Source organism: Pangasianodon hypophthalmus, chromosome 6 (assembly GCF_027358585.1).
Source record: "Pangasianodon hypophthalmus isolate fPanHyp1 chromosome 6, fPanHyp1.pri, whole genome shotgun sequence".
Lineage (NCBI taxonomy): Eukaryota > Metazoa > Chordata > Actinopteri > Siluriformes > Pangasiidae > Pangasianodon > Pangasianodon hypophthalmus.
Window position 1 is genome coordinate 3,670,142 of NC_069715.1, and position 12,964 is coordinate 3,683,105.

At 39.6% G+C, this 12,964-nt stretch overlaps 1 protein-coding gene across 1 annotated transcript; it reads right to left on the reverse strand.

The window, feature by feature from the left end:
• Positions 1-1,459: 1,459 nt before the first annotated feature.
• Positions 1,460-11,460, reverse strand: LOC113534786 (vomeronasal type-2 receptor 1). The gene is made up of 6 exons (XM_026927744.3): positions 10,724-11,460; positions 8,325-8,616; positions 6,282-7,160; positions 5,441-5,668; positions 4,199-4,322; positions 1,460-3,002 (listed from the first exon to the last, which is right to left on the reverse strand). Exons 1-6 carry the CDS (start codon positions 10,963-10,965, stop codon positions 1,927-1,929), a joined length of 2,841 nt encoding a protein of 946 aa, XP_026783545.3. The 5' UTR covers positions 10,966-11,460; the 3' UTR covers positions 1,460-1,926.
• Between the last annotated feature and the right edge of the window lie 1,504 nt (positions 11,461-12,964).

The following is a 12,964-nucleotide window of genomic DNA, read 5'->3' on the forward strand; positions in this document are numbered from 1 at the left end:
TATTCACATAAAATGTGTAATTCTTTAATACTTATTGGCAAATTGCTGTGGTATTAGTGAAGCAAACCAATTCAGGACGTGTTGATTATAGGAAAATAATCAACTTTCAGGTAGTAAGAGTAAGTCCGCCTCATCACAACACCCCGTCATTGATTATTTTCCTAAAACAGCACAACACTGAGTGTTTTATTCCTTACTTTTTAATCTCATTGTCCTGCTTTCTTAATTATGGAGCACTTTTACACACATGACTGTGACACGTTTCACTAGTCAGCATGCAGCAGATATTCTTGTGCCAGGCGAGTCAGGGTGTGTGTGTGTGTGTGTGTGTGGTGTAACAGCTTCCTCTAACATAGTCTAATGTAGTCTGCACTCACAACCCCAAACACACACTCAATACTATGTCTGTAATCATTCATTATTAAAAGCTTACCTCTCTGTCACACCAGTTCTGTTCCTTCCTTAGCCTCTGTGCTACCAGATGACACACACACACATACACACACACATACACACACATTCATACACAAACAGAGTCCTCCTCAGGCATGTCAGACCCTCCCTTACACAGAGTGTGTTGTTACCATCCAATTATAGAACAATCTCATCACACAGCTAAAGTGGTATGGTGAAAGACACACACACATACACACACTTGTTTTCTTGGGAGTATGATTACAACACTGGTTGCCTGGATATTATTTTAGCACTAGCTGAAGTTACACAGTCGTCAGTACAGTAACTAATTACACCATAGCTTATGATGTCAGATGGCATTATGGCGAAATTTAGATGTATTCTTGCATCTGATTGGTCAGAAGGTGTTGATTAGTTTTCTATAACAGCAGCTCTGACAGTAGTGCAGCTGCAAATCCCAGGTTTATATTAATGTGCCTTTTTTTCGTCTTATTAAGTTAAAGAGAGAGAAAAGCAGATGATGGGGTTTGTTTCAAAAATATTCTACAGCATTAAATGTAACTATAAACGGATAAAGAGTACAACGTGTCATTCTTTAATACAAAATTGGAATACTTGCCCAATCACAGTGGTATAAGAGGAATAAAACACTTCGGGTGGTGTCAGTAACTCGCTTCATCACACCACCCTGTTGTATATTAATTTCCTGTAACAGTACAACATGGCATGTTTTATTATTATTATTATTATTATTATTATTATTATTACTATATTCTTCTACACTGTTATTTGCTGCTGTCTATGATTGTTTATCATTTCTCTCAATTTCAACCAGTCAAATAAAAAATGATGCTACACTCGTTCCTGACCTGCATCATCATGTGTACTTACTGTATTAGACTGTAATGTCTAAAAAAAATACAATCTAAAAGCAAAATCTATTTAACATAATTAATTTATTCACTCAAAAGGGAAAAAATAACAATCAACCTCTGAAATGAACAACAGAATAAAATAAATAATACAATTTGAATTGTGCGAAGTACAGGCTGATGTTTTCTTTTAAGACGATTAAACAATTTGACATAAACTCATATTATTACTCAGTACAAATGAAAATCAATATTCGAATGATATTTAAATAAAAACAAAGACGGTTTCGTTCGTTTCACAAAAATATAATCCAATAAATAGGATGGAAGAGCTATGATGTTGTTTTTACACAGGAGTGGAGACGACGGCGGCTTTTACGTAAGAATATAGCAATGAGGAGAAAAGCGTTAGCATGAATCTTACCGCTATATGCACTTAATAACATCCTTATGAATATTATTTTGTTGTTTGTAGTCTCTACGTACCGTGATTTTTTTTTTTTTTTACCTCGTCTTACACTGATTTACAGTGATTTCTTTTTTCTGTCCCTTCTCTTGGTTTTTGTGTTAAATTTTAAGAAGAAAATTTTAAAATGTTCTGGGTATTGGATGTAGAAATGCACATTTTGACTTCTGGTCATCCTTCTATAGTGGCGATCGGGCCGCTGGTGTTGGTGCTGGTGGTGGCGAGTGAGGCAGATGTTCCAGTGGCTCCACCTTCAGGCCGTTTGGCCCTGGTCACCAACAGCTCCTCCTTGTTCCTGTCGGGTTTGACCAGCAGCACGTAGCACTTGGGCAGGAAGACGCACGCGAGCAAGCCAAAGCTCGAAGCCAGGATGGCGAAGATCTGCACGGCCACCATGAACTTTCCTCGCGTGCTCAGGTAAGCAGGGACGAACGAGATCCAGACGATGAAGAACACCAGCATGCCGAAGGTGACGCACTTGCCCTCGCTGAAGTGGTCCTCGAGCCTGCGTGCCACGAAGGCGAACATGAACGCCACCAGCGCCAGGAGCACATCGTAGCCGAATATGCAGCAGATGAAGATGATGTTGCCTGGATCACACTCCAGGATGATCTTGATGTTCTGGGCGGCCGTGTTCTTCACGGGATGAGGTGGGAGCAGGATGAGCCACACGGTGCAGGCTATGGCTTGGATCAGCGTGCACACGATCATCATGGTTCTCTGTTGAGGAGGTTTGATCGGATCGATGTCGTTTTTCTGCGGTATGGCCGGAGCTATCGCCGCCGTGTCACCGCTCTGCTCAGAGGCAGCCGCCGCCGCTTTGGCCGCTTTAGCTGCTGCCCTCATGGCTTTGATGGCTCTCGCTCTGAGCATCAGCAGAGACGATTTGCCCATGAGGGACGACAGAGCCAGGGCAAAGCCGAGCGCTAGCGCTACCTGGCTGGTCATGCAGGACCAGAGCTGTGGCTCACCCAGGAACACGATGGAGCAGAGGAACGTGACTACCAGCCCCAGCAGCAGGGTGAAGCTCAGCAGCGCGTCGTTGGCCTGCACCAGGGGTGTGTTTAGGTATTTTAGGAACACGATGGCCACCATGATGGTCAGGAGAGCACCAAAGACAGAGATGACGATCAGCGTGATGCCCAGAGCCTCACTGAAGTCCAGGAACTCGATGGTCTTGGGCACGCAGGCGTCACGGTTGGCGTTGGACCAGAAGTCCTCACCACACTGAATGCAGCCTCTGGCATCTGTTAAGAAGAATAAATCATGAATTTATTTATTTTATTTTTTTCCTATTTCTACTGTCTCCTCAATCCAACTGTTGAATTTTCAATTTGCTTCTACATATGATTATATACTAACTAACTAACACATAGCAATGGATACACTGATACACAAACACACTTTATTACTACAGAATGGTGTTCCAAAGAATTATTGGCACCATTCATTTAAAAAAAACCTAAATATGGCAATGATTGTGCTTCATGGCACTTTTATCTGCTTTTTAACTAAATATGTATATTTTAAAATATTTTTAAAAAATCCATTAGAACATATGTCCGTATTATTTAAGTACATTTTTAAACCCCAAAGTAACAGGACATGGTGAAAGGCACTAACAGATTTCCTGGGAGCTGGACGTAAATTAAATGTGTTCAAAAGTATTATAAAACTATTTTAAAAGTATTATTATTATTATTATTATTATTATTATTATTTTCCCACATATTTTGAAAAATTCTTTTAATGATTTTTTTGGAAGAGTGCCAGTAATTTTGAAACATGTATTTTGAAATAAAATGTTATAATTTAAACAATAATAATAATAATTATGATAATAATATTAATAATAATAATAATAAGAAGAATTATTATTATTATTATTATTATTATTATTATTATTATTATTTATGATGTCAGCGGAAGGGTAAGTAGTTTATATTTAGGAAGTGTGCCAATAATTACGAAGTTATGGAGTAATTATGAAGTTTCTATGGTTTGTTACAGTTTAATCACTTTTGTTGCCACAGGAAATGTGCAGAATGGCAATTAAATCAGCCAAAATATAAAAAATAAAAAAATAAAGAAATTATAGTAATAAAAAAAATAAAATCCCTGAAATCTTTATTAACTGGTTGCTTTATTGAATGTAGATGCACCTTGAAGATAAATGAGTGAAGTCTATGGATAAAATATTAATAGTATCAACTGTATGGAAAATATTTTGTATATATATTGTGTGTTACATGTGTGTAAGTACAGCAATCATGATCTTCAGCTTTTGTAATTAGATCTTTAGCGTAAAATATATGTGATTGCACTGAGTTGCCAGTTTATTTTATATACCATGTATTAATGAATTAACAGGCAACACAGTGTACTGTATGTACACACACACACACACACACACACACGTAGCCAGTGAACAGCAGAATCTGACCTGTAGTGTTAGAAATCTCTCCGTCTGCACACGGGATGCAGTCGAAGCAGCAGACGGGTTCTCCCTGCCGGATGCCCATACGTGTGCCAGGTTGGCATCTCTCGCTACACACAGAGCGCGGTGCCTGCAAAACCAACAGCACAGGGACACATGCAGCAGATCACAGATAGCAGATCACATGCAGCAGATCACAGATAGCAGATCACAGATAGCAGATCACAGATAGCAGATCACATCCGGCAGATCACATGCGGTAGATCACAGATAGCAGATCACATGCAGCAGATCACATGCAGCAGATCACAGGCAGCAGATCACAGGCAGCAGATCACATGCAGCAGATCACAGACAGCAGATCACAGGCAGCAGATCACAGGCAGCAGATCACATCCAGCAGAAGATGCCCAGATGACACCGATTCCAGTCACATCCTCACTTAAATTATACTGTAGAATTATTTGCTCATGAACACAGAACATTGTACAAACACAGCCATTACTCCTGAGAGAGCTGGGAACAGAAGCTCACAGAGAATCGGCTCAGTGAAGCAGAAGAAGATTTGTTGTCAAACATACAGTGCCATGTTAATATGATGAGCTATTGTGTTGAAATTCACGACCTATAATCCCAATTTCAGCTCCTAGTTATAACACATACAAGGGGGGGGGGGTGAATACTTATGCAAGTTACTTGTCTATACTGAGACTTAAACTCATAACTTTCTGATGAGTAAACAGTTGTTCTCTCACCAGCCTCTATTTTTTTCTCATGAAGGTAATGAGGTTAAAAAAAACGCAGCTTTTCAAGGTACTGAGAAACTGCAAAGCGCTGACACTGGAGACTCCTTCCATAAATGTTAAATAAATGTCTCTTCAGAAAAAAATAAAATAAAATTAACCAAATCAATGATTACACAAATTTTAATGTTTATGTGTATGAATAAGCTGTTACTATAGAAACAATAATGTATTAGAACAACCGCATTAATATAAACCTATGATTTGCAGCTGCACTACTGTCAGAGCTGCTGTTATAGAAAACTAATCAACACCTTCTAAGAATTCAGCAGTGCTGTGGTTTAAATATCTATAATGCATGGATATGCAGAGTATATGTACATATATATATATATATATAATGTACATGCATATATTATTGCATAGACTTCTATAAGCCCCATATAGCAGTGTGACCTGGCTGTGTACCTGAATGTTGTTTATGTGCCATAAGGAGCTCACCAACCTGCAGCATGTCGTTATGCCATATGATGGAGGAGTTGTCGATGTACAGCTTTTCACCCGCGAGCGCTGTGCTGTTGTAGTGGCCAATATGTACGTATACGACCCCTCCGTCTGAAGCCCTCTGCCAGTTAAGGATCTCATAAAACCCAGGCACTTCACCATCATTGAAGGATATCTCCTCTCTGGTGTAGGGGACGGTGAAGCGCAGGTTTTTCAAGTAGTACATCAGCTAATGAGGGGGAAATGATGTTAGGACCCACAGTATACTGTTCTTTTGTGTAACGTGTATGAGGGGTATAATGTAGTGCCACTATCTGTATCTACATCTTTAGTGCTCCAAAGTGGGAGTGGCTTAAACCTGAAGGGAAGGAAATACTGGAAAACACTGTTAAAAAAAAAAAACAGAGGTAGAAATGTCAGCAGTGTCAGTATGGTGTGTGAATTCTGACTCTGACAGTTCCTCAACCTCAGCTACATCTTGTTCATCAGTTCATACTTGGTCTGAAGTAGAGATGTGAACAGGACTGTTCTTTAACTCCCATTCTCAGAGTTGTTATTTGTTTGTACCTGCCTACGATCATTTCTAACGAGTTCAGTCGCTTCTACAGTATTTCCAAAATTAAAAACAAACTATTAGCCCCATTTAAACCACCATGACTCTGACCAGGCAGTTACTACAGATGAATGAATGAATGAATGAATGAATGCTGTAAATGCATCACACGTTCACGTCTCACGTTGTTTGTCTTCATATCTAACCCGCGTGAAAGTAAAAACCTCCCACTCCGACAACTTTTTGTTGTGTATCAAATGTGTCTGTTTAGAACACGTTATCTACTCACTTGCCAAGGCTCAAATTTGGTGATGTCAGCACACGAGCCTCCTACAAAAGGTCCGTTCCCAGGCACACAGTACTCCAGGTTGTGCAGAGCGTAGGCTACTGCGTACACGGCTTTATACACGTTATACGTCAGTCTCAACTGGGACACGTCCGAATACGTGTTATTCAATTCCACCAGACTCTCCTTCCCAGTGCACAAGCCTTGCGGTGCCAATCTGGCTGCTGCCTGTGACGCTGTTGTGTTTCCCACCTGTGTGGACCGCTTTACGCGGGCGTTGCGCAGCGCTTGGCTGTAACTGAGCGTGCAGTTGAAAGCTGTTTCCCAGAACTCCTCAGTCAAAGTGTCCTGGTAGGGGTCGATGTTAAGAAGGTGCTCACGCAGGCCTGGGATGTGTGCCCGAGTTATGGCAAAGCCGATCGTTCCACCCAGCAAAGACATCACGTCGGGCTGGCCGGAGATGAGCGCAGACGTGACCCAGTTCTCGCTGGCGATCCACGTGCGGTTAGTGACGTTGTAGAGCAGCAGTTCTTCCACCAGCGGACTCAGATCCACGTCAGATGAGAAGACCACGATGATCTTGGCTGTGGAGTCTATAATGGTGCGGACGATGCGATTGATGGTGTCAGGAGCGCTGAACTTGGGTAGCGTCTCAGAAAAGGAGATGCACACACCCGCCTCTTCCACGACCTCTTTGAAACGCTTGATGCCGTATTTGCCGTAGTCATCGTCAGAGGCAATAACGCCCACCCAGGTCCAGCCGAAATGCAGCACCAGCTGAGCCATGGCCACCGACTGGTGCTCGTCACTCGGGATGGTGCGCAGGAAGGTGGGGTACTGGAACCTGCTCTCGAGGACTGAACATGAAGACGAGTAGCTCACCTGAGATACAAACAGTGAAGGTTAGCAAAAAAAACAGTGAAGATTAGCAAAACATTCACAGAAAAAAAAACAGAAAAATCCATAATAAATCTTTATAATTAACACATGGTCTCTAACGGTGTCCATGATTTATTTTAGAATGAAATTCTATATATGAGTTCACTTTTTTGATTTCAACTTTTTACATTAACATGATGATCTATTTTCACTTTGGCTAATGGTTTCCTACGTTACCCACAATGCCATTCAACTGCCTGCTGATAGTGGTGCAGTGGGATTTAGCTCTCACTTCATCTCTACCTAAAGCCAGCGATGCAGCGGCGCTTTAGTGCTTTAGTCTGTCCAGCTCTCTCACTTCCTCATCTGTACAATCTGCTCATGCTAACACCACCGTCAACACCATCGCGCTTGCCATCTCGTAGTTCGCTGATTACTCGAGCTGAGCCTGTGTGTTGTGCTGTACAGCTGCATTGCATTCTGGGATTTTTCTTTAGTCAAGCATTTGCACCAACATCACCACTACTTCTATGCCAGCTTTCTCATTAATACGACATTGTTGGAAAACAGTGAATGAGAAAAGAAGTTTTAAAGAAGCAAACAGTGAAACCTGACCATTATCCCTTTTGTTTGATATCATTGAATTTTTTCCTTCTATTAAACTTCATTGTAACCCTGTTAGCAATAACAAAGTCAGAACAACACACAACAACTCACTTCCCAGGGGAATGACGAAACTACAGCACCAAGCAACAGATCATCACCAGAATCACTAAACACATCATTGAAACACTGCATTTCAGGGTGACGTTTTGCTTTAAGGCCAAGAGGTAGGACTGAGCATATTTATAATAATGTTATTACTATAGTTCTTGAAACACTTTCAAATTTTACAAACTTCTCTTTTAGATATGTGATTTGTTCTGGTCTAAATCTGTTTAACCGACCTGGAATTGGATTAGAACCAAGATCAGAGTACTTACACACACAGTCATAGAAAATGAAAGCCCAAGAAGTAATCAGATCAGCATTATCATTTTCAACACTAAATCCAGAAAAAAATGTCTGTGACTTTCTGAAAACAGTCCAAGAATTTATCTGGGCTTCTCACATGTTGAGAGTTTAAGACTAAAACCAAACTCAACCCAATGACATGACACATTTCACCTGTGGGAAATAGTAAAGGCCGAGGATTCGAGCCGTAGCGACAGAAAGGTCGCATCCTCCTGCTCCCACCATGGCGGCGAGCGGAGGCCCGTTCCCACAGCGGTAGTTGGGCACGGCCTCGTCCTGACCTGTCAGGTAGGTCAGAGTTCCTTCCACTGCCTTGGAGATGGTGAAGCATGAGTCGTAGATGACATATCCGAGGTCGGTGTTGGGCAGCAGGTCCGGCCTTTTGTTGATCTCATTAATGGCGAACAGCATCGTCTGCGTCCAGCGGAAAGTACGGAAATTAAACCTGACAGAGACACACAAGGAGATAAAGATTGAACAGAGTGATAAAATATGAATTCAGAATCAAATAAGCTCATCAGCATTTCAATTATGTTTTTTATTCTCCAGTATTAGCAGGTTCACTTGGTAGTGTGATGCCACAGTCCACCACTAGATGTCACTATAATGCAACAAAATAGCACTAAAGTAAATTAAAAAGTAATGAGTACAGAACAACATTAAGATTATTAGATTTATTCAAGACAGCGTTGTTTTAGCTTTATATCACCTCACATTATGTCAGTTTTACATGTAGAACTTCAGGGCATTTTTGCTCATTGACTTTCTTTTCATTTGGTACCTTTTCAAAGGTTTAAAAAGTGTAGAGACAATCCCTTTTTTCTCCACACAGCATTTCTTTGTGGGTTTTTTTCAGGTTCAGCAGGCCTTTTTAAATCTTTCCAGACTGAATTAGATATCATGGCTATGGCATGAAGTCCATGTATATAAACATTACTTTCTAAATGATCATCTAATAATTTGTGTTGAAAGATTAAAAGTTTTTCCTCCCTTCAGCCTAAATATGAGGAATATACATATAATGTTACAGACAAGTTCCTGGGTCTTAAAGCCAATAGTTTTTTTTTTTTTAATTATTTTGAGTAGTGTTTGGCCGTAAATGATCTGCACCCTTCTCTATATTTCTTTATATTCATCTGGTTCATATCGATGAAATAATAATATTGTGATGAACATGAAAGTCTAAAAGTTCATTCTGAGAGAAATACAACTGTCGAACAGTGTATTTTGTAGATCATATTTATATCATCAGATCATCTATTGCCTCATTTGCACCATGTTAAATGAGGTGTTAAATTCATTCTTTAAAGAATTTACATCAAGTTGAAACTTATTCTGATATAGGTAAAGGAACAAATAAACATTTTAGGGTGTGGTTTTTAAGCGTCATCGCCCTCATGACCCAAATCTCTAAGCTGGATGCCCTCCCAGTGGATTTGTTCTGACTTTCAGGGCTTTTTTGTGGTTTGAGCCAACACACACTGTCAACTCACAGCTCCATGGTCACCTGTTCGATCCTGAGCTCAGGTTACTGTGTGTGTGTGTGTGTGTGTGTGTGTCTCCTCCCACAACATGCAAGTAGATGGATTGGCTAGAGTAAACTGCCCCTAGGTGTGAAAGAGTGTGTGGATGTGTGTGTGAACTGTGGCATGCAGTGAACTTGCGCCCATCGGGAGTGTATTCCTGATTCTCACCCAGTGTTCCTGGAACTCCAGATTCACCGTGACTCTGACCAAGTGCTTACTGAAGATAAAGTGCTTACTGAAGATGAATGAATGAATGAAAAGATACAGAATTTATCACAATAATATGTGGTAAATATGTCCTGTATGTCTCAAATGACATGTATTGTAAATCCTTTTAAAACCAAAGATTTCTAAACGTAGACCATGGGACCTTTTGTCTTTGAATATTTGAACATATTTGAAAGTATTCAAATGATGATATTAATTCTGAAATATATCCTTTATATGTTGTGTGAATCACAGTATACCAAAAATAATGCTGAATATTCGATCAATATTAAAATGATATTGATCAGACTGGAATTAAGGAAAACACTTTTGGTCCATTTGGATGAGGAGAAAAAAACACACAAACAGAAGATATATGTGATAACAATAATGTGTTTTTAGGGAATTGGGAACAGGGACCATTTCAGACACAGGTACAATACGCCCATCAGCGGTAACCATAGTAACCAATGATGAGCTACTGAGGTGGTCAAGAATGATTATTAAAAGCACATATTCAACAATTTCCTACAAGTGAATTTATAGAAATCGCCATTCTGAGATGGATAATTATCCTGTAATTGACACTAACAGGTAATCATACGACAAACATTTGCAAGTGTAACAGCTGGAACAGCTGTAAGCTATGGAGATGCATGCATTTACATGAATTTCAAGGTCACTAGTGTAAAACATCACCATCCTAACAGGTTTTATAAACCCACTCCAGGACAATCATGCATTAAAAAAAGCTCTACCAGTGAAATATCTACTAAAGTGAAAGGGGTTAGTGTGGCATGCTGGTTGTTTGAACGTTACCCTTCGCAGCCGGATGACACCGGGTTGGACGAGGTGTTGGTGTCGGTGGAGGCGAGCCGGTTGTGCACGGAGAACATCCCCCCGATCACCACCTTCTTCTTCTCCACGTTCTTGTAGCCCATCAGGTTGAACTTGGCCTTGAGTTTGCAGCTCTGTTCCCCCACAGCGGCTGCCACAAAAAGCCCCAGCACACACACCCCCAACCACACACACCATTTCACCCCAAATCTGCTCAATTTCATCTTATTTTAGTGAGAGAAGCTTACAGTAAAACACACACACATACACACACGGAGACATAAGGCTGTTTGGCATCTACAGGTGTTTGGAAAGGTTAGTAACGCTTCATTCACCCATCACACCTCATGGGAGAGCAGACAAGTACATCAAAACATCAACACACACACTGAGAGAGATGTGAGGACAGACGCAGTGTCACAACTGCAGCAAAACATGTCATTAACACGAGGAGCGAGAAACACCATCAGTGCACTTCACATTTACTCATTTACATCATAAAACAAGAATAAAAGTCTATAAAGGGTGCCTTTACATTTACACGTCATAAGTATGTAATTACAGAAAAATCTAGCAATCTAAATTAAATAAAATTTTAAATAAATGTGTTGGTTTATTCTTAACACAATCCCAGACATGAAACTTCTCATATCTACACAACTACAGATAAAATGATAGAAAAACAGGAGTAATGTATTTATTTCTAATATCCATTTTATTATGGGATGAGATTAAAAAAGGAATATTAAAGTTACTAATGATACTAACACACAAATAATAATAAAAATACATTTTATTTATAAGCTCCTTTCAAGGTCTTTTCAAACGACACTGTACAGATACGTTTCAGAATATTATACATTATTAGTAATAAAATTCAAGTAAAGGAAAAGGAAGAAAAACAATAATAAAAAAGAAAGATAAAGAAAGAAGAACTGATATTACATAACTATGAGATAAAACAGCTAGGAAATTAAAATGCAGAGCACGATAGAAGATGCCTGTAAGTCACCGGTTAGGTGGGAAAGGCGGGTTTTAAATCATAATTCATTGTTGTAGTTTCAGGTTTAATTATTTTTATATTATATTTTCAGGTTATCTCTGCAACTGATCAAGTTTCATTAGTTTAGAGTTACTTTATGTATTTATGTACGTATTTACTTCTGTCTATTTTAAATCTGACCATATAAACGGTTTCGATGGGCTTAGTTTCAGTGATTTACAGTACTACACCATTTTAACTTTAATGTCTTTAAATAAATAAATAAATAAATAGCTAGCAGACAACATGCTAACAAAACGAGAAGTAAGAAGATTTATTCCTTTCTTGTTTTACTGCCCAAACAAAAATATTCAGTTCACATTTAATTACAAATTTTAAAGATCCAAACTCCACTAAAGTGCTTATGGTCTGGGATTTTATTCCAGCCAAGACAAATGCGGAGGAAAAAAAAAGGTTCTATGAATTGCAAATAGAAGCAGCAGGTAAAGAAGGAAAAATTCAAATGACGTGAATTTTAATATTAGACATTTCACATACATCATATGCTGAACTACATTTAAGATACTTTTTGAGACATTTTGATGTTTCTAACTTTACAGACACAGTGTTGGAGGTAACACTGGGCTACATTTAAGCTAATACAACAGACACATCAGTAGTCGTAGCTAATAATAAATATTTTCATATGTTTTTATATTTAAACGTAGTGAATATTCCAGAAGTTTCTGACATTAAGTCAGGTAGCTAACATCAGTACTTTCCAGTTATATCTGATCCGAACGGACAAGGAGAGATTAATTAAAAGCGCATTAATTAATGTAGATTAATTTTCATACCAATACAAAGAAAAAACGTTAGCTATGCACGTGTGCGTGTGTGTGTGTGCGTGTGTGTCACCAAGCGACCAGAGCATAAGAGCTGAACTCCAGCAGTTCCAAAGCCTTTAATAACACGTTCAGTATAGCAAAGCGCTCAGGGGTTTGAATTAATTGTTTTAACGCCAGTGCGCACACACACACACACACACACACACACACACACACACACACACACTTTCTCTCTCTCACGGCATAACACACTCTGATACAGTAGCTGTGTCCCCGACATCCTCAGAGACGCTGCTGTTTATGAAGCCAAACTTGTCACTACATGTCCTTCAATCAGCAGCTGAGAACTGTGCACCTGAACTCACACACACACACACACACACACACACACCC

What these genes read in the sequence shown, in the direction of transcription:
- LOC113534786 (XM_026927744.3), bottom strand. Translation starts at nt 10,965, where the DNA reads ATGAAATTGAGCAGATTTGGGGTGAAATGGTGTGTGTGGTTGGGGGTG. An exon ending in GGCATAACGACATGCTGCAG is followed by an intron (nt 4,323 to 5,440) that starts GTTGGTGAGCTC and finishes TTGGTTTTGCAG; the next exon opens with GCACCGCGCTCTGTGTGTAG. An exon ending in AGAGATTTCTAACACTACAG is followed by an intron (nt 3,003 to 4,198) that starts GTCAGATTCTGC and finishes TCTTCTTAACAG; the next exon opens with ATGCCAGAGGCTGCATTCAG.